At 44.1% G+C, this 23760-nt stretch overlaps 2 protein-coding genes across 4 annotated transcripts in view; one reads left to right on the top strand and one right to left on the bottom strand.

Annotated features, from left to right (window-relative positions):
- The window catches only part of sesn1 (sestrin 1), a 50495-nt gene extending 45363 nt beyond the window's left edge, over nucleotides 1-5132 (top strand). For both annotated transcript variants that reach the window (XM_034579519.1, XM_034579520.1), the window contains 7 exons: nucleotides 64-264; nucleotides 377-559; nucleotides 875-1111; nucleotides 1302-1556; nucleotides 1644-1834; nucleotides 1939-2083; nucleotides 2204-5132. In XM_034579519.1, the coding sequence (XP_034435410.1) occupies nucleotides 64-264; nucleotides 377-559; nucleotides 875-1111; nucleotides 1302-1556; nucleotides 1644-1834; nucleotides 1939-2083; nucleotides 2204-2290 (1299 nt within the window). In that variant the 3' untranslated portion in view covers nucleotides 2291-5132. The remainder of the gene's footprint in view (nucleotides 1-63; nucleotides 265-376; nucleotides 560-874; nucleotides 1112-1301; nucleotides 1557-1643; nucleotides 1835-1938; nucleotides 2084-2203) is intronic.
- Nucleotides 5133-5850: 718 nt separating this feature from the next.
- Nucleotides 5851-21928, bottom strand: armc2 (armadillo repeat containing 2). Of its 2 annotated transcripts, none has more exons than XM_034579517.1 (18): nucleotides 21736-21928; nucleotides 20146-20449; nucleotides 19986-20058; nucleotides 19511-19676; nucleotides 18918-19038; nucleotides 16182-16249; nucleotides 15409-15504; nucleotides 14277-14461; nucleotides 14068-14170; nucleotides 13384-13598; nucleotides 12652-12797; nucleotides 11392-11491; nucleotides 9967-10300; nucleotides 7885-8007; nucleotides 7651-7764; nucleotides 7179-7311; nucleotides 6469-6623; nucleotides 5851-6247 (listed from the first exon to the last, which is right to left on the bottom strand). In XM_034579517.1, the coding sequence occupies exons 2-18, from the start codon at nucleotides 20352-20354 to the stop codon at nucleotides 6111-6113; spliced, it is 2478 nt and encodes an 825-aa protein (XP_034435408.1). In that variant the 5' UTR covers nucleotides 20355-20449; nucleotides 21736-21928; the 3' UTR covers nucleotides 5851-6110. The 2 variants fall into 2 exon arrangements, with proteins under 2 accessions (XP_034435408.1, XP_034435409.1); XM_034579518.1 differs by lacking the exon at nucleotides 21736-21928 and adding an exon at nucleotides 21125-21157.
- Between the last annotated feature and the right edge of the window lie 1832 nt (nucleotides 21929-23760).

Here is a 23760-nt window from a genome sequence, read left to right on the forward strand (position 1 = left end):
ACTCCTTAACCGAGGATTATTATTATTTTGTTATTCGATCTAAATTTATATTTCTGTTGTCAGATCCTTCAAGTCAGTAAAGTGGACGCCAGAACACAATCGATATTCGAGGATGCGTTCGCAGCCCTCGGACGTCTGGAAAATATTTCACTGGTGATGGGTTTCCACCCACAGTACCTGGAGAGTTTCCTCCGGACGCAGCACTACCTGCTGCAGATGGACGGACCCCTATCTTTGCACTACCGACACTACATCGGCATCATGGTACGTCCACATTCATCCCCTGTGGATTCTCAAATCAACGACAAGTCTGCTTTTTTATGTCAAGTAGTTACACGGCTCGTGGTCAACTCATTTTTCTTCTGTAATCCTGCAGGCGGCAGCTAGACACCAGTGTTCCTACTTGGTCAACCTGCATGTGAACGACTTCCTCCAGGTCGGGGGGGATCTGAAGTGGTTGAACGGCCTGGACCAGGCGCCGCAGAAGCTGCAGCAGCTCGGGGAGCTCAACAAAATCCTGGCCCACAGACCCTGGCTTCTCACTAAGGAACACATCGAGGTGAGGGAACGGGGGGGGGAAGTGGATATGAAAAGTCTTATGTAACAGGCTGAGATCATAGGTGGCTGCTAGTGTATAGCTGCAGCTGTATCTGTGTATATATGAGAGTGTAGCAGTGGATGTACAGTGACAGGGAGTGGGGAATGGATGGATCTGAGGGCAACAGGGGGGGAGGCAGGGAAATGAAGAGACAATAAATTGAATTTGAAGGGTGAAAACATATTTTCCCATTCCTTTAAAAGGTCGACGATATTGAAGTCACCGTTTGGCTCCGGTTAGCGTTGCTCACAAGTTTTTCCTTTTCCTTTTCCTCAGCGCCTTCTGAAGGCTGAGGAACACAGCTGGTCCCTTGCAGAGCTCATCCACGCCGTGGTCCTCCTCACACACTACCACTCCCTCGCCTCGTTCACGTTCGGCTGTGGCATCATGCCCGAGATTCACTGCGACGGCGGACACACTTTCAGGCCCCCTTCCCTGAGCCAGTATTGCCTGTGTGACATTGCCAACGGCAACGGCCATGTTTATCACCATGACGATCTGCTTGGAAACCAGGTGAGTGGTGAATGGATTTTGTGTGTGTGTGCACTGTGAGCTACAGAGATAAAAGTGAGAACATGTTAAGGTTTTCTTACTCATGTGTAAAATTATAACTGCAGCCTGGGATTTAACTTCCTGTGTGTGAGGGTATTGAAGTTTTTTATGACCCATCCTTAAGAGTGGATGTTGCTATTCATTTCTGTAGGAGGTGTGTGGCGAGGTCGAGGTGCTGATGGAGCGCATGAAGCAGCTGCAGGAGTGCCGCGACGACGAGGAGGCCAGCCAGGAGGAGATGGCGACCCGCTTCGAAAGGGAGAAGACGGAGAGTATGCTGGTGGTCACAGCGGAGGACGAGGAGTCTGTCCCCTCAAGGGAAATCTCTAGACACTTTGAGGACCCCAGTTACGGCTACAAGGACTTCTCCAGGAGGGGGGAGCACGTGCCCACGTTCAGAGTGCAGGTATAGATCAATTCCGGATCTGACAATACTAGCACTAAATACTAAAGAAAATGTGTTTTATAACCGTCCTACGCCTCCTCTCCTCAGGATTACAGCTGGGAGGATCACGGCTTCTCTCTGGTCAACCGACTGTACCCTGATGTGGGTCAGATGCTGGATGAGAAGTTCCAGATGGCCTACAACCTGACCTACAACACCATGGCAACGCACAAGGATGTGGACACCAGTATGCTGCGTAGGGCCATCTGGAACTACATCCACTGCATGTTTGGCATCAGGTCAGTTGCTACATATGTGACTTAACTTATATTTTAGAAGTTTTTATACTGCATCTGCTCTGTTGCGACCGTGTTTTAAAGGTATTGTTTCCTGCCATCCTCAGGTATGATGACTATGATTATGGAGAGATAAACCAGCTTCTGGACCGTAGCTTTAAGATCTATATCAAGACCATGGTGTGTAGTCCTGAGAAGACCACCAAACGAATGTATGAGAGTTTCTGGAGGCAGTTTCAGCACTCCGAGAAGGTGAGACAAAATCCTCACTCCTCCATCCTGGTCTCTTACTTGCAGCCATTTCAAAATGATAAACTCTAGCTCAGTATTTAAAGTCTGTCTCTTCTCTTTTTTTTTTTTTGTCTCCTGCAGGTCCATGTTAATCTGCTTCTTATGGAAGCGCGAATGCAAGCAGAACTGTTATACGCTCTGAGAGCGATCACCCGCTACATGACATGAAGTGCTTATGGCAATTTTATCGTTGTCTTTTTACTGTCGTTGTTGTTGCTCATAATGGGACACGCCAAGAAAAAAGAAAATCAAAGCGAGGGAGGGGGTTTAAAAATCTGGAGGAGAGTCCTGGGTTGTTACGGTGCTTGTTGGCTGGATGGATGATGAGAAGAGGATCAGAACAAATGGAAAGCAAGAAAAAAAAAATGAAAAAAACTGCTGAAGAAAAGTCATCTCAAACTCCAAGTGGATTCACAAACACGTTTGTGTTGCCTGCAGTGCCAAAAGCGACCAAGAGAGGTCAGCCTGGGGCAAACTCCTGCTCAGCTGGGGAGTTTGTGCCGGGCAGGAGCACTGACACCGGAGGCATCCAGGGAAGACAACGTTTCAGTATTCCAGCACGGTGCAACACATTGGTTGCCAGTCTCTTCTGACTCCTGTAGAAAACCCCCAGAATGCCGTGCAGCCACAGAGTCTGCACTTTGAGCCCGTCGTCACTATGATGTTTGTTTAGTTTCTTGACGTATCTTTTTTTTATTTTATTTTGTATTAGGAGATGTGGATGTTGTCGATGTGGTTGCGGTTAGTGGAGATGGAAGCATTAACTTTGGGCTGTGTTTTGTTTTACGTGTGCCTGAACGATCCAGCACAGTGTGCATACGTGCTGATGCTGCTGCTCCCATGTTGTATTCAGCGGGATCATATTGATCCCCAAATCACCCAACCACCCCCACCTCATTATGCCCCCTATCCATTCGAAATCCACTGCATTACCCCCCTTCCTCCTCTCGTCCTCCCCCTCCCCCCCCCCCCCCGCCCTATCCCAAAATCTCAAATGTCAATTTAAGCTAATCCAAGGATTGTGTGAAACCTGGAGAGGTGTGGAGAGAAACTCAAAGAACACTGAGCCCTTTTTGAGTTTGACTGTACACGTGTGGATGAGTTTCTGTGTTCATGATGACTGAGGTGTGAGTGTGTATATGTGTGTGTGTGTGTGTGTGTTTGTTTCACACACGACGGAGAAGAAAAAAAAGTACGTCTTTGAATTTCATGTGTCAAAAAAAAGAAAAAAATGTAAGCGAGGCACCTTGAAGGAAAGACTTCTTGCTTCTGCTGTAGCTCTGTTTTTGTGAGAACTGTTTTATCATTTGTTGATGATGATGATGTCGTTTATTTTTCTGGTAAGGGGGAAAAGAAGAAAAAAAAAAAAAAATCTTAAAGAGAAAGTTAGAAACCAGGTTTTCCAGGAGGGATTTGCTTCCAGTTGCCCTAACCACACCTTATCTGTCTTCCGCTTATCCCAGCTGCCTGGTCGCCCTAACACTTTTGAAGCTTTGGATTGTGAATTTTACCAGTAAATAAATACCTCTTCTGTTTTTTCACTATAAGAAACATATGAGAAGTGCTCTTTGTTGAGCAGAGACTCTTTCCGGGCTGCCGGGTTCCCTTTGCTCGGGGAGCCGGCTCGCCCACACAGGGCCGGCTGCGGTCGATCAGCTGTCGAACGCAGGAGGTTGTAGCTGTGCTTATTTCCCTGCTGGGGAAGTCTAACAAGTGCAAAAGCAGCTTATTTTTTTTCATTTTATTTTGAAACGGAGGTGTAAAACCTCTACTGTTTTGTTTTTTGTTTACTAAAACCAGTAAAGTACTGCATTCTCCTGAGGTTGTGTTGAGAGAATCAGACGGATGAATGAGTGATATCTCGAGGAGGGTGGTGATGATGAAAAAAAGGAATGGTACATTTGGAAGTGGTTTGAGAGGAAGTGGAGGTTTTTTCAGACTTCTGACATGTCAGTTACTGACACTTTTATATGAAACTATGAAAAAGATGGAAAAAAATAAATAAAACTATGATATCGAATTGTTGTGTATCATTCGTAGTTTTCTCCTAAATAATTTCATTGCTTTATCAAAGAGATTGTTTTTTTTCGATGTGGAGAGGCCTACACGATTCAGGAATCAAAGAGTCACATAGCACAATCACTGTCACCATCGGCTCACTTCCACCACTCAGTTGCACAAGTACGGGACATTTGGTAACTTGTGGTAATTACGAAGCATATTTCAGTGCTTTTATGCAAAAAGATGACTAACTGAGATGCGAGTGTCGGCCTCACATCCTTTATTTCAACAAAGCTGACGTCATTAGAAAGTACGCTGAACTCAGGGGGATGTTCAGTTGGTCATCAGAGCAGTCCAGGGACTTTTCATGTGAGTTTCGTTTTACTGTATAAGCTCGAGAGGTCAAAAGCTTCTTTTGTTTGCTCTTGACCAACATTCAGATGGAGTTGAGGGGGAATTCTTTTCCCTCGCTTTTCCTGTCGCCCCTCACCGGGGAACAAATCCTCGGGAGTCTGTTAATCTGTCGGTAACTTCAGGGTGTCGCCCATCGAGGCCACATAGGCCTGTACGTCAAAACACAATCACCAGCAGAAACTCGATTATCCCCGCTGACCAAACTGCCTTCTCATATCTGGTGGCTTTCCCCCGACTACGGCAACGATGATTATATACGTCATAGGAAGCATTTCTAGAGCAACCTTGATATCGCGCCAACTGTCACCTGTTCATATCAACCTGAGAAATTCTGTGTAGAGAACAATGTTTGTTATTAGCTTTTGGCTAATGAGCTGTTTTAGGGGTTTTCGAAACATCGACTTGTCTTGTGGTTGTTTTAAGGTCACTGTTGTGTGAGATCTGGGGGAAATGGATGTTTTGTCATTTGCATTAAGTGCCGTTTATGATTTGTTGTAATAATGTGATTTAAAAATACTGTACTTTAGGCTACTTGGTGTAACTTGTGAGCACTGCCTGGCCCCATATCTGTGTAACAATAAAGGCTTTGAGAAGCAAAAGGTTTTTTCCCCCACTTTGTTCTGCTTTATTATCAACAAGTTCCACTGTCACACGGCACAACACAAACAATACAAACAATACATGACTATTTAAAGAGGTGAATTCCAGGTTAGTCATCAGTTTACGAGACTTAATTATCGTAAAACTATCAACAACAACAACAGTGTACTGACAAAACAAATCCAATCTGTGAAGTGTGCAAAGGCCCTGAACATGTGAGGATATGTAGAAATTAAGGCTTCAGCAAACTTTACGGGAGATAAAGTGCATAAATGGTTAAAATCAATAATATTAACAATTTCAATATCAAAAAAATGGTAAAAAGTGACAGCGCGCTCAACTCCAGATTCTGAGGAATATGTCGGGTGCACGGCGATGGAATAACAAGAATAATCTTCTTGTAGAAGATTACTTAACATGTGAATGTTTGCCCTCACAAAATTTAAATTAAAAAGCAGTTGGTATTTAAGACAAGGAAAGTAAATAAACATCATACACAAACGGAAGTGCAAGTATTTGCCAATAAACAAGAATTGTTGAAATGAATCTTGTAAATTTTCACATTTTCACACGTATTATTTTACAGTTTCAGGAAGATTGGGTCTAGTGCTTATATTTCACAATGAACTCTATCAGCTACTGACGCTTTTCAACCCAAACATCTGACTGACCAACTGTGGGCCTTAAACCTGGCTGTAAAACGTCGGTAGCTTCATCATTCATGAAAGACGGCATCGATAATCATCAGTAGTCAACCAATGGGAACGTACCTGAGCATATGGCTGGATGGTGGAGATGCAGCAGCAGTGGTCTCACACGTTTTAAGGGTGTTTTCATACATTCTCTGCATCTGACAATTCATTTTTACAGCCACCTTTAAGCTTTATAAGAGGATAGTTTTTAATATTAACAGAATGAAGGAAATACTTTCCCTCTATGGCAACACGACCCTAAACTCCCACGTCCCAGTGCGTCACTCACACGTCTGCTGCGGAGGCTGGAGTGTCTTTATCAGTTTCTGAGCTACAGGCAGGAACTCCAACTCCCAGCATGCCTTGTGATAATCCCTCATATCTTCATTTTCTATCCACTTCAGAGCCTCCTCTTCATCTAAGGAAGAAATGAGACATAGTGGACAATCATGTAAATTTTTCTTTGTATAGTGTCGTGTTTAGTGTTCAGACAGCTCCCAGACAAAACCACTGAGGTGTAATGTTCAGGATAGTGTGTTCGTCCCTTCCCCCTGAGGGCCACTGATGTGAGTCAGAGCAGCTTCTCCTCAGCATGGCTTCCTCCATTGTTGTGTGAGGGTTAATAATAACGACACCAACCTAAGTACGTAGTGAGGATCTCCAGCAGGGACTCGCTCTCCTGAGCATCCAGCAGCTTCTCCGAACCGCCACCGATCAGGTTCCACAACGCCTGACAAGCCTGCCCCGCCAGCTGCCAGTCACCTGGTCCAAAGTCTCTGAGACAGTCCAGCAGCCTGGCCACACACAGCCACACACACACACACAGCCACACACAAACACACACACACGGAAGACATCATATGACTGGAGGGAGCAGGATTCACATGACCAGCAGGTTTGTGGGAATTAGCTCCACTTCATTGGGCCTACATCTGAAAGAGGACTGTGTGTGTGTGTGTGTGTGTGTGTGTGTGTGTGTGTGAAGGGGCAAATAAGAGCTTGATTGTTCAAAGCTCACTTTTTGAAGTGATAATCTCACACTACAAACAGAGGATCATTTCACAGAGTCTGTTCTGAGTTACCATGTGCAGACAATTTACTAAATTAATGAATGTTAGAAAATCTTAACTTTGTAAAACTACTGTGAACAAATAAGATCAAGGCTGAGAAGATTAGTGACTTCTTGTTCGTGCCAGTAAAGTTGTTGTGCTCATGTTTGTCGAAATGAAGACCATATTTCCCAAAAGCCATGTTTACTCTGCTGCTGCAAACAGGATGACACAAAAGCCCAGAAACCAGAAAGCTGCTGCTCAGTTTGCTGTTTTGAATTCTCAAATACAAGTGCTTACTTGGCAGCAGCCCCCTCAAGTGAGAGACGGACCCTGTTTGGAGGGTCCAGAGCCAGGTTGGTGAGGACGCCGCAGGCTGAAAAACACATCTCACTGCTTTTAGAGTCCAGCAGCGTAACAGCAAACTGGTGCACTGCAAGGAGAGACAGGGGAGGAACAAGATGGAGGGATTGAGCGGACGAGGACAAAGCAGGACAAAAGGTAACAGAGCTGCGATCACCGGCGTCGAGCAGGGCGTGTTTATACTGACTGTAACTGGCCTTGTAGATAAGTGCAGCCCAAACATGACCTAACAATATGCAGAGGTGCGCACTACAGAGTTCTGTGCTTTGAAGATAAGATCAAATCACCTTTAGTGCAACTTTGTCTGCAAAAGTGGAACAATATGGTTTACAAATACATTGTGTAAGTGTAGAACCACGTTGGAGGTTTGTTTTGTGTGTGTCTGTTTCAGTTTGTGTTCACAATATACCTTTGTTTTGCATAATAAAGTCCTGCACATCCTTGGACTGTGACATGTTCCCATATACACGAGTGGCCTCGAGCATGGCGTCCATACTGGAGCTGAGCACCAGCTTCAGCATCACTGAAGGGAACATACGGATTGAGCAGAGAGAAGAGAGGAATCTGGGATCATGAAGTAGCAAACTGTCAGTGTCTTTATTTTTCATTTCTGCGTTAAAGTCTGCCGATCTTTCTTTCTTACGCTTTGTGATGGCGACTTGACTGCGTCTGATTACAGAGCTCTGCTCCTGGTAGAACGACAGGTTGTTGATGGTGGCGGCAACGTTCACCAACAGCTCCTCGCTCTCCTGCACGGACCTCAACTCTGTACACACACACACACACACACAGAAAGACAGGAAGAAAAAGGCGAAGGTTAACCCTTGCTTGACATTACTTCTTACGAAGATCTCTGAGAGGATGTTTGTCTTTCCCCACAAGAGTCCTCCTGTATGAAATGCAGCCAACAGAGGGAGCTTCCACACTGCATGACCAAGAGGGTCAGGCCTTAATGCTCCTGACACAAACTGCTCACTGATCATTTATATGAAGCCTCCATGTGATATGAGAAATGCTCAGTTCTATGTTGAGAAAATGAAGTAAATGTACATAATTTATCCTTAAACAAACTGCAATGTATTGTGGGATGCACTCAAAGTGTAATGCAGTTATTAGTATAAATTCATGCAGAAATGAAAAGTGAGCACCCTGGGATTCCAGTCTTTATGCATGTGACAGCTCTGCCACACCAACAGTGACAGTGTGACATTATCATAAAAGCAGCTTTTATCCAGTAAATTCTGGTTCTGATATTGTCGTTTTGATCACGAGCTGCGTACAAAGGTCACCGTGTCCCCATCCAAGCAGCGCCTCGGAAACCGAGTCTGCTCCTGATATAGCAACAGATGTCGCGTGCTCGCTCATAAATCGTGGATATTGCGGTTGTACTGTCAGCCCCGGCGCCTGCGTCACAAAGAATTTTGTTTCTCGGTCTGACTGGAAATGGCACTTTGTTGTTCTGCCCCCCCATCCTTCCTCAAAGCTCTAATGTAAAGCAGCTCATCCTGTCATGAACTTGATCAAAACAGTTCATCGATCAAACCTGCTCTTTCATCCTCTTCTGAGATTTCTGTTTTCCTGTCCCCAGCTGTCACACCAACCACCATCTTCAAACGCTCATTTTATGTTTCTGTCCTCAGTTACTTCCCATCTTACTCACTGGCTTCCATCACATATCCCTTCATACCCTTTTTTATACACTTAAGTCTGACCTGTGTTTTGTTTGTGTGATTTTTTCTCTCCCAGCTGCTACGAAGCGTGTGTAGGAGGCAGCAGCAGCAGCAGCAGAGAAATTGAGAAGTTTCACACCCACCTGCAACTCAGCTCAACCTGTCCTGAAACCATCAAACCACAAGGGAGAATTTCTCACACACACAAACCAAGTCGTCTGTGAGATGAGACAGAACATCCTGCTCATGCAGCGAAGCGCTTCGCTCTGTCAGTCTCAGAAAAAACAAAACAGGTTAACCAAAAAGAGGATGTGCTACGTGTTGAAGAGACGACACTGAGAGGAAAGCGAGCTGGGGAATGAAGAGACAAAATGAGGAGATTGTTTGTGACAAATGTCGTGTCTTGTTCCCAGCACAGGGGAAGTGGTTGGGCACCCAGCAGATATTTCCTGTACATACAATGCACCAAACAGCTATTTTTAGACTTATCACAGCTCCACATTGTCACACACTGTTCCTTCCGTGTGACAGAGATACAATATTGACAAAAGGGACAAATTCCCTGTTATGGCTGTAAATCTGCTCCTGATGGCACTTATGGACTAGAATGATACTCAGCAGAGCGCATACCTCAGCCCAACAGGCCCCTTATGAAACCACTTTTAAATTCACTAGATCCAGATTTTCATTTGGATCTGTACCAAATTGCACAAACAAATATTATTCTCCTGAACACGTCTGATTGCTTTCATCAAGAGCCATCAATTGATCTCAGAGACGTCCATGAAAAATGTAACAAAACACGCAATGTTAAAAACAGTGAAAAAAAATGTATATATAATCCTGGATCTTTGCCCTGATCCAGATCTGCACCACAATCTAATGGCTTTTTCCTTCATGCCCCACGACTCCACGAAATTTCACAAAAATCGATTAAGTCGCTTGTGCGTCATCCTGCTGACTAACAAACAAACACCGATGAAAACATAACCCCCTTGGTAGAGGCATACAAACTGAACGAGGATGTTGATGAGCTCCCCCTGCTCTCTGCTCACCGAGGGTCTCCATCAGGAGCTGCATGCAGGCTGCGTCGTTCGCCAGGGCCGGACCCACAGCCGGGTGGATGCACATGTTCGCCAGCACCCTGACCAGCTTCACCAGCACGTCGTCACGCTCCTGCGGGCTCACGGGAGGAGCCGGAGGTTTGCCAGGTGGGGAGGGTTCACCTGCCCGTGAGGGTGTGTGCGGTGATGCGTCTCTTCGCTGGTAGCTGTCATACAGCTGCAGGACTGTATCCATGCAGCCTTTGCACTGGAAGAGCTGCAGCCGAGCCTCCTCGCTTTTGGCCGTGAGGTTGCCCAGGGTGAAAAGAAGACGCACGACCAGGTCCTGTGGGCGGGTCAGGGGTTAATTTGCATCCGTCAATTATTTTTTCAAGCGTCTGAATGAAAGCGAAGCAAACAACAAGTGAATTGGTTTTGCAGATTTAGTTTAAAGGCCACACTGTCTTGGCCTGCGTCAACATTTCCTCTTTCAATTGAGTCAGTGCAAGATAGTGTATGACATGTTAGGAGCTTTTCCTGGGTCTAAATCTATCATTTATCACATCTTAATATATTCAATAACTATTTGTCTAATTAATGAGATATTATTTTTTAGGTTATTTCATTTTTTGGAATGCAATTCATTTTCTTTGTTTTGATCGACTTGTTACCGACTAAAAAAATGAAAGTAGTCAATACTAAAACCTGCAGCAGCATGAGCTTGACCTGTCAGTCATCTTCCCTTGAGGGTTGGGAGCAGAAACGTTTTTGAGTGTAGCTTTTCAATGACTTATGACTCTTCAGCCAGAATAAAGGTGTTGAATAACATCCTGCATGTCACACTTGCATCCTGACTCTACTGAGTAAATAACACCAGGGCCAAGTGAGTCAGGACCACACACACATTTTTCCCATAAATGTACAGTTACCCTGGTATAAGGAGGGTAACGTACCGTCCTGCTCGTCACATGTCGTTACTGTGTATACACAAAGGCGTGGTGGATACGTGTGTATTCCCATTACCACTACAGTCTACTCAAGCTCGCCTCCTTTGTTTCTTTCCTTTCTCCTCCTCCCTCCTCCTTTTTCCTTGACTTACTCAGCCCCTACTTGGATGATTAAATGTCAAAACACTCACACACACACACACACACACACACACAGGGACAGAAACATGTACGCTAGATGCAGATGGACACAATGTCCCGTAACTGTGCTTGGACTTGTTGTAAATAAACATCTTAATCTAAACATGATTAGTGGAGTTACATCATGAACGCTGGAAATGCTTGTCTTCAAGTGTCCACACACACACACACACACACACACACACACACACACACACACACACACACACACACACACACACACACACACACACACACACACACACACACACACACACACACACAGACAGAGGAGAGCTTGTGGACTCACCTGTTTTTGGCGATGTTTGCTCAGCAGTTCTAAAAATAGTCGGTAGCAGTCGGGGGTCTGGGCCAGAGCGAGTCGGCACTCAGAGTAAGAGGAGAGTTTACTGAGGGAGAGAGGGGACAACAAATACCAATGACCATTAGACCCACTGACTGCGCCGCTATGCTGACTAAATAAGGAGATATTAAATCAACACTGCTAATGGATAAGTAGGCCTTGGCTTATGTTTTCATCGTCCTGGGAGAAAAATATTCAGACAGCAACAATTTGTTTCAGCACTAAGACCTGATAAAATGGTTAATTCTTTAAATTTTGCACTGGAAAAACAGATTTGATTACAAATTCAAGTACTCAATAGGTTTTGTGCTTCACTCGTGGATCATGTACTTGTGCCAGAGTAGAAGGATGGAGCCCTGGAGTGAGAATGTGAAGATGGGAGTATTTGGGATCAACATTTATGTTTGGTGCCGACACTGAGGTCAGAGGATATTGAGCCCGAAGTGAGGGGCCTGCTGCCGGAGCAGGGTCACTGGGACTTGAGTCACTTTGGTGCCAAAGACTTCTGCCAGGTTTTTCATGAAACAATTGTCTCATGTACTTTGCATGAAAGGTCAAGAGTACAGCTGGAACATATTGGACACCATTTGCTCTGAGCAGAGGTGTCACGTTGGTACAGTGGTCAGCACTGTCGCCTCACAGCAAGTTTGTTCCCGTTTAGTTTTTTGTAATTGTTAAGCAAAGACAATAAAAATTGTTTTTCATTAGACCAGTGACCTGTACGGACATTTACACTACAAATATAGGCATGTATGTTTGTGTTTGCATTTTAAGTCATTTATACTTTCAGATCGGTAAAGTAAAAACAGAAATGAGCTGTTATTGCTGTGGTGTGGATGCAAACACAGATGTACGACCCCAAACGCTACATAACTCTTGCTTTGTGAGACCCGACGCCATAAAAAGACATGAGGAAGGAGAGTAACATAAAAGGGGGGATTTACTGTAGAGGGAGAAAAATGAACAGAGGGTGAGTGATGGTCTGTTTTGATTCAGCATATTCAAGTTTGTGATTGTTTACATCAGTGAGCTGAGACAATGGGCCAAATTATTACAACCATCTGGAAGTGTGTGTGTGTGTGTGTGTGTGTGTGTGTGTGTGTGTGTGTGTGTGTGTGTGTGTGTGTGTGTGTGTGTGTGTGTGTGTGTGTGTGTGTGTGTGTGTGTGTGTGTGTGTGTGTGTGTGGGTGCGCGCGTGTGTGCTACCTGTATATTCTGGAAATGTTTGTACAGATGTCCTGGTCTTTGCGGTGACGGCGCAGCACCAGACAAAGCTCTGACAGCAAAGAGAAGGACACAAAGTGCGGCCGGGAGTCAGGGTGATCGGCGAGGTTCCTCAGGGTCGCTGTCAGCTACAGGGGAGAGGTATGAGAGTGTGTGTTAGCAAGTAGAAGTCTGCACACATCTTAAGTATCTTGCTGGTCTGCATTTAGGGCAGTATTGCGTGTCAGTGTTGTGTTGTGGCCACAGCGCACAATGTCGGTCATATGCTCATTAAGGCTGGCGGCTGGCCTGTGCAGGACGCCATGCAGCAGAGCGACCGGAAACTATTCAGCATGGGCATAAATCATTCTATCACAAGACGGAAACAGAAACTTCCACCACACGGCACCACTGAAAGTTCTGGAAAGTAATGGTCTGCTCATTTCCCTCCTCTAACAGCATAATGACTTGTGTTGGATATCAAATGAAGCGCTGGCTCGAGACACTCGCTCGGGCCAGCGTGTGGTTAAACAGCAATCATTTACGGAAGAGGGAAGCAGGGCGTGTACTGGATTTGGATTTGTCTAAATCAGAAAAGAACATCATGCTCTTGTAGCCGCTTACACACCAGACATAAACAAACACACCTAAAGAGAAACATTTCACATTTTGTTCTTTCTTGCATTCTCAGAACAACTTTTTTTTTAGCTTCCCTGCATTTATAAAAGGATTCACCTGCACAATGATGTGTCCTGCTATACTGAAGTGAGTGTCTTCCACTGTGTGAAGCCTCTGGATGAGTTTCTGAGACACACCGATACAGTTCTTGTACAGCAGGAGTCTGAGGATGGCCCCGTTTCCCGAGAGGAACTTCAGAGTACCGACGCAGTACAAGAGAGCTTCCCCTGATGTAGACACATCCTCGTTGCGCAGTACGCCCAGCAGCGTGTCTAGACACAGATTCAAAAAAAGAAAACATCTACTGTTGTCATCAATATACTGGATGGGGTTCGTAATGACGGGGTTCACAAAAATGGCACCAAATCAAACCAGATAAAAACCAGAATGGCACTCAGTAGAGCTCATATATCCACCAAGGCCCAACAGTCCCTTTATGAAACCACATTTAAATTCACTATATCCGGATTTCATTTTCACCAAATTGCAAAATGCCCTCACGATGTAAAATTAAAGAAGAAAACCTGGATCTGCCCCCTGATCCGGGCTTCTCTCCTAACCCACATCCTTCCACCAAGTTTCATGATAATCTGTCCAGTGGTTTTTGCGTAATCCTGCTAACTAATGAAAGAAATACGTGCATATGAAGACATAACCTCTTCTGACAGAGGTAATAGGGATTTATATTTAAAAACAGAGTTTGGTAGAGAATAGGAGACCACTGAGTTAGTTCATCCTGACCTATGATAGAGTTGTTCTGGAAGAGGAGGTCATTGCTTTCACTGCGGCTGATCTGGAAGATGAGCTTGCAGATGTTGAGCAGGTTGTTCCCACTGACACACAGCTGGAGAGAAAAAATGGGAAAAAAACGAAACTTTTCTATTAACAGCCCTGGAAAGACTAAGTGGCAGAAAAGCTGACACACGCCCACACACACGCAGATGACTCACAGCCAGGCAGAGCTTGGCGATGTGCAGGTTGAGCCGGGCAGAGTTGAGGTCGATGAGGCGGAACAGTGTTCGAAGGATCCCCGACCTCCTCTTACAGAGTCGGCCGAGCATGTCCGCTTGTGCCAAGGTGCCGTGGAGGCCATCACACAAATCGCACAGACGGTCCACCGAGACCTCTGAGCCGCCTGCCATCGCAGGAAAGGAGATATCGCAAAATACAACAACAAATATATAAATAAGAGTTCAAGTTCAGGGCAACATGTCAAACATTCACAGAGAAAGCAAACATTCGCCTGTATGTGTAGGCATGTGTGTGTCCATATAAATTAACGCGAGTGATGCTTTGTGTATGTTGTGGAGCATATGTGTACATTTGGGCTCTGTACTCCATGGAGTGCAATTATTATCTGCATAAGGAACTCGAGGTTAAATTGTCGACATCAATAACACAGTTAGAATAACATTCCTCTTCCTTTTCTGAGAAGCAGCTTTGAGTTTCAATGGTCAATTGCAGGGAAACAATTCTGCAACAGGCGGCTACAATCTTGACGCAGAGGAAGAGCGAGGGTGGAGCCTTTTCCTTGTTTTTGAGGTAAAATAAATGTTTTCCCTGCATAAATAACAGGGTTTCGGCCATTTCCAAAAAGGCCTGGCTGCAGTCTCACACTCAACACGGCATCTCAGAGGTGTTTTATGCATGAGCCACAAGGCACTTGGAGGCAATAAATATTTTATATTTATCTTTCAAATGAAATTTCCATTAAATTACAAAGTGTTGAAATATTTACAGCCCTAGATTTGGCGTCATGGGTGCCGGACTGCAGTTTCAGGTGAAGACAATTCCGTACAGATGCCAAACATAACATCACTTGTGTTGTTTGACTTTTTCAACGGTGGAAATCACAGCTCTTTTTTATTTTTATCACACTTCATGAATGACAATCTGCTTGTGCAAAAAAAAGGGGAAACACTATAAAAGAAGCTTAGCTCTAATGAAAAAAAAGACCAGAACCTAGAAGTAATATTGTGAGTGGAGTGGGTGACAGAAACAATATATTCTTTGGGTCAAACGACTGATGTATGTCATGTGTTTGCACTTTGTTACCGAGGTTCAAAGCACTCGCCACACTACCTGCAGCCACACTCTCCAGTTGTTGCAGAAGAGGACCGATCTTATTATTCCACACCGATGACTCTGCATCCTCCTCCGTGCTTGTGGCGTTGTCTCCTGAAAAGTGCGGGGAGATAATTTGCAGTGTTGACAGAGCACCACCTCCGAATGCAGATGGTGAACACAAGTGGCAAGCGCGGTTCACAAGTTCACCGTCTTAAAATAAGCCTGCAGGAAGTTTGATGCCACAATGAAAGGTCACCGTCCACAGCCCAACTTCCTCCTAAAATGTTTCTGTTCTGATGTCAAATTGTCTGCATGTGTTGTGAAAACACGTGTTTGTGCATGTAAATGTCCACAACCACTTGCACGCCATGCACCCACATTTGCATACCCCCGTGCTTGGTGTGATGCAGGAAGCTGCGGTTGCCCAAACCAACAGCTCTCTCGGCTGTTGGCTGGCTGCCTCTCGAGGTGGAAATTACTAACAACATCCCAATCGATGTTTGACTAAGTCTTGTACAGTTACAGGGAGAGAAGTGGGTCCATGTTTTTTGGGATCTGGGACCAGGATTAAATATTGCGTTATAATCTTTAGGCATGTCGACATTGATTTGACTTCAGATATTTTAGAAAACAAGTTAAATCACTGTGTGGATGAGGGGTATGTTACATTACAACTACATTTTTATTTCTACATGCTGTACAAATTGCACCATTTATGTTCAACATACATAGTTTTATCAAAAAGTAGAAAACCCACAGGTAGGTTAATTTAGTGTATCTGGACAAACCTGTTCTCCGTCCTGTTGTGCAGTCAGTGGGTCTAACTCCTGAGTCAACACCAGCCTGCTTTATTCTACTGTTGGTGCACAGAAACACAAAGTGAGGTTACATCAGATTTTGAACACAGGGTGTGGTTACTGACTTTCAGTTTGGACTCATGTAGACGTTAAAATAAAAGTAAAAACCTAAAACAGGAGAAACACAGAACATCTAAAGCACTAATTGTGTCAAATAATTTATTTCCATCAACAGTTGCTGACTGATGAGCTGATATCAGCCTGTAGGTGTAGGCTCATCATGTGCCACTAGGTGTCACTGTTGCAGCAAACGTTGAGGCTCGTGTGCAGGTGCTGTTTCTTTAATGTGTGTCTTAGCATGCACACATGAAAACACACATGTGTGTGTGTGTGTCTAGTTTTTTGTGTGTTACTGCTTGTGTGCGTCTGTTCTGTGTCAAACGGCAATCTCCAACAGACAGGAACTAAGATGTTGGCTTTGTGGGCAGTCTGGTTAAAGCAGCTCATGGTTTTTCAGTGTGGGCCGTCTCATGTCATGCTATGTGTTGCGGCTTGCCCTCTGCGTGCGACTGTCGGAGCTCAACCTCTGCGTGTCACTGTAAAGTCTGCACCGCTCCACTCACACACAGAAAGAGTGATATAATAAAGCCTGTGAAACATGAGAGGTGGTGAGCCTTATGATTAATTACTATGAGAGCAGCTGAGAGGATAATTATTAATAAATAGAGATGAACAAAGGAGCATGTTGAGTCACACTAATCGCCTCTATTACTGAGAAAATCTCACAAAGGAGCGTGAATCGGCCTTAAAAACTATGGAGAAGTGTAACCACCATTATATCACCAGGACCATCTGAAGCCTCTAGTGACTTTAACAGAAAAAGGCTCGAGCTTTTACACTCGACTGAGCTTTATTTCATTGTCTTGCTGACAGGTATGAGACACACAATGACCCCGGCTATTTTAAACACGTTTCCTTTTCATTCCACTGCAGCGTCACTAAGAAGGTGCTTGACACCAGCATTAGTGTACAGCACGCGGTTGTCAATGTAGAGTGCACTTTCACTTTGAAGGAGATTTAGTGATTGGTATAAGCTGGCACGCAGGGCACATGCGGCAGGAGCTGCGGGCCGAGGCATGGTGAATGTCAGAGAGGGGGCTTTGGCTCTGTATGATAGGATTAAGAGCCTGATAATAAGGCCTCTTTGTGTGATACTGCATTCTCTGAGACATGACCTCATCCCTGTCTTAGGCCCGGCCAGTGCACTGCAGTCACAACACACGCCGCTGCCAGCCTTGCCCAGATGGGTACCCAAATCTAATAGAGAGCCATTTGGAGCTATAAAGCTCTGGCTTATTGGAGAAAAAGAACCTAGTGGACGTCTAATCTCCCCTATCTTTAGATCTCATCCAACTCATCATATTAATCTGTCATGCTGTGTCTATTTCCACTTGCAGTTAGTCGACTTCTGCTTTGGCTATCTCTGCCGTTCTGTCTCTGCCCAGTGCACCTTAAAGAGAAAGAACTCCGACGTAAGGCTAATCAAGAGGAGGAAGTCTTTAAACCGCTCCTCTTTAATCATAACTTGACCACGGTCTGATCTCTCGGGACCTCTCTTTGTCAGCAACAAGTTACATAAACATTGCGTGTTAACTTGGCTGTGGAGGGAGGAGGATGTGCTGCGGGGCGAGAGCCCAGATTTCCTGTAAAAGTGTTTTATGGTCTGTCCCCCCTTCTATAGCCTCAGCTGCCCCTCCCAATCGATAGGCGGATGGATCGTAACGACAGCCCCTCGACCTCACGCCTGGAGTTATGCCCTCGTGCTGACACACAGCTGATGAGGTCGGCAGAAAAAAGTGGAGCTTTTAGCCTCTCTGTGCTGCGAAGGTGTAAAAGCTGACACATGAAAGTAACGACAGATCGAGGCGGATTTCATTGGGAATGAAGCCGGCCAAGAAGCTGGATTTATCTGACCAAGACGTCGTGCACAGAAAAGTATACAAGGGTTTAAATGGGGTCAAGTGTGTCGAGTTGAAGAATTTGCTCCTCTTGTTAGTTAGTGACACCATCTCTGGTCTAACTGACTTCATATATGCAGCTCTCGTCACTAGAATATGATGGAAAGGTTTTGCCCCTGGATCAAGTGAAATATTGGTTTGAAAACTTTTGCTTGTTGAATGTTCATGGGTCATGTACTTTAGTTGTTTTTGACACAATCCTCCCTTGAAATAGAATATGAACCTTTGCAATCGTGCTCAAAAGTGTGAAACTTAAGAATGATAAGCTGCAGATGCAAATAAACCATCAAAAGCAATAACTTTCCATCGCTAAGCGTTTTTCTCGTGTTAATCCATATGGAATGTAAAAGCAATAACAAATATATCAGAGAAGCTATTTGTTTACAATTTTCTGTTCCCAGCAGTCTGAATAAGTTATGGACAAGAACGAATAAAGACATTAGAAACTCTATGAATTTAACATACTGGGGCTGAGCAAAGAGAAAGGCAAGAAAGCAAGAAGGAGGCGGAGGAGGATTCAATGAAAATGGGAGGCACAAACTCCATCTCCTAATGGCCGTGGCTGCAACCTTTGCGTACCAATAAATCCTCAACTCATTGTCTGACTGTCAGTTGAGTCAAAAAGAGGGAGCAGGGGAGGGAGGAAGGGCAGAGGAGAGAGAGAGAGAGAGAAGGGCAGATCTTGTCAAGTCAAAGGGAAGCACACTACCTTTCACTCGCTGCTCTGTGTGGGCCAGGTTTGTGGGGACCGCTGCGGACTGTGGTGTGGTCCGTACTCGGGTGGCGTTTAGCTGACAGCGGCTTTTGTCCCGGGTTTAATCTTTGTGTCACTGACATGTAGAAAAGAAGTTATTTACAGGTTTACTGCTGAAAGCCGCACTGACATTTCTACTTCTCTCACATGGGCAAAAGTGCAAGTGTCCATTCAAACACAATCGCACACAATATTTGTGAAACAGGTGAAAGAATCCAGTCGGACTCCATTATCAGGTTTATTGCTCTAAATAGCAGAGCAGTTTTATAGGAGAGGAGTCATTCCCCCTCAACACAGCAGCTGTAAATTAAGTTTTTTTCCATCGAGGTCCAACAACAGGGAATGTAAATCAGGTGTAATGTCAGCATGTGAATGGCTCTATTCATTTCTTTTTTAAAGCTGCTTTAGCACTTGTCTGCATAGAAGAGTAAGAACCTTGCAACAACTCAAATATATGGTTTTATTTTCACTTTAAACCAGTTTTAAAAAATGGATGCTCACCACAGTAGCTCACACTTTTACTTTCCTTATTCTCTATCCTGCCTTACCGTCCGTGTGTCCCTCGACGGGAGGCAACGTGGTGAGAGATCCGGCCCTGAGGAGACGTGCCCGTGTCCCTGCCCGCCCCCTCCTCACTTCCAGTGGGTCAGCGGGGGGTTTAGGGAGGGCTTTGAATGCATCCTCAGCATCACTGGGCAGTGGAAACTTTGGCTTCTGGTTCGGCGAATAACACATCAGCGGCATGATGGTGAGAACAATGAGCCAGAGCTTTGATCCACCAATGAAAACACTTACATCCGCAAAGAGATCTGATTACTGCTGTTACTCTTCTTCTCGATTTCATATATTAACATTATAATCCCAGTTATTAAAAGCCTGAATCTCATTTACTGCCCCTTTCACTACATTTTTGGTGAGTTTTCGTGATAACGTACAAAGAAATCCCACCAAAAACACCTAAATCTGAATGGATTCTTCTTAGATTATGATTTACAGTGTGCGCTTATGTGTGAGGCAACTCACGTGGTGCAGTGGAGAGAGACGTGTCCCTGAACTTGGCCTCGAATCGGGAGCATCAAAATTTTGAGCATGAAGACTGTAACATGGAAAAATGGCCGATTACTTTTTCACATTAACCTCAGAAGCTGACTGAAAAAGGACGTGGGTTGACTTTGGGACTCACCTGAAGGTCGATGGAGGTCTGTTGTCGTGACCCACGCGCACAGAGCTCTTTCCAAAAAGCTGCCTGTGTCCATCTCTGGGAGTGAACGGCCGCTGGGTGGATTGAACTCGCAGGGATTGTCTGGCTTCACTGACAATTTCCGCACTTGTTTTCCTCAAAGAGTTGCGGCGTGGAAAGAAGGGGCTGCAAATCTCACGTTTCCTCTCCATCGAGGCCCTTTAGGCCCGTGTGACATTTGCCAAAACAGACTCCAGATGACTTCAGTGGTTTGACTTTATTGTGCGAGCGGTTACAGGGTGTATCACTAATGGGAAACAAAAAATGTGGATAATAGCAGAACAGAAAAAGAACATTAGGAGGGAAATGCTTCTGAGAATTCTCTGAAATACATCCAGTATCCATTTAGAGTCCCCACAATGTATTACTACAAACCAATACATTCAGTCTTGATTAACAACATTTATCAATACTGTCTCAATGTGCTAACCCCCCCCCCCCCCCCCCCCCCCAAATATTTAAAACAAAATGAGGATTGGGGAAAGGAAACATTTTAGTGGTGGATGTGGGACAGATTTATTTTACAAAAATCTCTATTTCACTGTGATGGATTAAGCATCTCTGGATTTAGATGAAAAAAGAAAACGAGGAAAATCCAAGTCGCTTTCGGAGGGAAACTACTGACGGGGCGGTGGAGTCAAGTCCTCCCTGACAAAGAACATCATAATAACCCAATATTCATTGTTCCAATGGACAAATGTTCTCATCAACTCTCACCAGCCTGTGAAGAATATTAACTTAACAAGAACTAAATATAAGTATTTGGTGTAGAGCTATAGGATTTTGTACGAGGACTTTTAGGCTTAAAACATGGTTTAAATGATTGATGTCGGGGCTTACAGACACTTAGATGACGCCACACGAGCAGTATGGAGGCATTTTCTGTTTTTTTCTGTTGCTTGAAGAATTGATCACCATTTACTTCATTGTATTGGATTTGGCGGCAATGCTCTGTAACCCCCGAAACTCCAAGAGTGTTTTTGTGGACTCGAACACTTCACCCTCACTTCATCAGCATTCGATTTTTGGGGGAACTATCCCTTTAAGCCCTATGACACAAATTGTGACTTGTGAATATGGGCTATACAAATCAAATTGGATTGATTGATAAAATAGTGTTATAGAAATAAAATATGAAGAATAAAGTCCCTGCTTTCTTTTCCTAAATTATGATAATAATAATATCAATAATAATAAGATATAAGGCCGGTTGTGCATCACATCATTCTGTGGCTTTATTCAACTTCAAATTCAAATGTGAGTGCATAAAGAAGTCCCTGTGCGCGTTCACGCTCCGTCTCCATGGCGACCGAACGCCGCGGGAGCAGCTTCGACAACAAAACCCAAGTCACAAAATAACCCGATACCCGGAAGTCTAACGGGTTTATTATTAACACGGTGCAATAACATTTGAAAAACACGCTTCTGTGGAAAGTGTGTCCAACTTTCAGTCGAGCAGCTGAGACGCAGAGAGAGTTTGTACCGGTGGCGGAGAACGAGGCTCATTCACGGATCCGACAGAAGAAAACTCACCGTTCGACCCGGTGGGATCCCGGGTGGGAAGCAGCCGGTGCCGGTGGTCGGTTCCACGCGGGGTCACAGCTTCCTCCCGGAAACTGAGGCTGAGCTGAAATGTGTCAAACACCGACACGTTTCACCGCTTCGGCAGAAACCAGCCACAGCAGCACACCTGCACGAGCAGCGGCGGGCGCGCGCAGCACAGGGACGCGCGTGGCTCCAGCTGTGGAGCTGCTAATGCTAAAGAGAAGCTAAAGTTTCCACAGCTCATTTCAACCAAGATGGTTTGTTCCTTTAAAACCTGCTGACAATTCCTACAGATACACAACTATAAAGGAGCACCGAGTTTAAAACCACTTTTATTGATTCGACAGGAGTGTGAAAGAAGTGTTTTTTAAAAGTTGTCTTTGTCTGTGGAGGTGACGCGAGGCCTGGTCCTGGATGGAATTACACCAGTTTATAAGGTAAGTTATTTATCAGTTTATTTTATTTGACATAAATCACACAACAACACAAATGTAAAGTAATAATATCACTGACCTATTTCTCCATTGGTCCTTAAAGATAACAGATGTATTCATCAATAAGTTCACACCATGTAAAACTAACAATGGAAATTATAGTTACATATACATACCCACAATGGTAAGCGTGCTCCTCCATGTTTCTCATAAGACATACTTCTGCCTTCTTAATTAAATTACCGTTTATTCTGAAATGAAAACTACTTCCAAACCTAAAATATTCCTGGGCACTAAATATTTGGTCATGACCTTACGACCAAATTCAGGCCCATCACAAAGGTGTAAAGGTCATGTAATGTTTTTACAGTAACTGATCAGAGTAACTGATGGAAAAAATAGCTAAAACAAAAAGTACAAAATGCATCTGAGCAAATACAGATACATTTTTCCAACATGCACAAAATGCTAAACTCATCACTTTTCTCACTTTTATAAAATCATGTGAATTTATCTGACAATGTCGACAGTGTTTCCTATTCACCACATTATTTTGATATAAAAGAAACATATCATGATCATGAACCTAATATGTTGATTGGAAGAAAAAAAAAGGTCTGAGTATGGGACAAATATTTTCTGTATCTCTTTTAATGTTGGCACCAAAATACTGACATACGATCAACAAAACTCACAAATCAGTGTCACACTGAAGGCCGAAACAAAAAGTTCAGATAAAAAAGAAAAATTCAAAAATAATTCTTCATTTATTTCAGCTTGATACATGCAACCGACACACACTGAAGCTCAGAGATTACAAATGATTCACAGAGAAACACACAGATATCAAGCAAAGATATGTATCTTAAGTTCCTTTAATTATTCTGCCCTTCAAATTTTATTAATTTCTGTTTTTTTCCTTACCACTCTGAAAACCATTCAGATACTTTCAGTCAGTCTAGTTCTGTTATTTTTATAGTTTGTACTGTAGCAGTCGAAGCTGTCGTCTCCTCTAATTCATGAGAGAAATTCACTAAAGACACACCAGGTAATCCTACGGCTCAGAACATATATAAGCTGATTAAAGCATAACTGGTAAACCTAACGTCATTTTTTGTTGAATATTACAAATTTATCCGAGCAAATACTGACTGAAATTGTACTTTGACAAAAGATGCAAAGAAAAGTTCATCACTAATTATAAAAATCTGTCAAATGAGCAATAAACAATAAATCATGATCAACTACAAATATTCTCACTTTCAGCAATTAAGTTTTTTGCATTTTCCTTGTTGAAAAGAATTTTGTTGTCATCTCGGGATACAGACTTCCATGTCCACCATTTTGTCGTTACACAAAGTATGACGTTTAAAAAAAACAAAAACACGAGTGGGCCCAAAATGGCCGCAGACTTACGTGGTGCTCATCAGCGGTTGTGGTCCACTGCGAGTTGACGCAACGCTCCTGCTCCGCATGAAAGATCAATAGTTGTCTCCCTCCCCCCCTGAAGAAAAAACTCTAGTTGAAAAGGAGAACTGACGACCTCCATCTTTTACTTCCTCTGTCCGTCCGATTTAAC

This window comes from Hippoglossus hippoglossus, chromosome 24, assembly GCF_009819705.1.
Source record: "Hippoglossus hippoglossus isolate fHipHip1 chromosome 24, fHipHip1.pri, whole genome shotgun sequence".
NCBI classification, from domain to species: domain Eukaryota; kingdom Metazoa; phylum Chordata; class Actinopteri; order Pleuronectiformes; family Pleuronectidae; genus Hippoglossus; species Hippoglossus hippoglossus.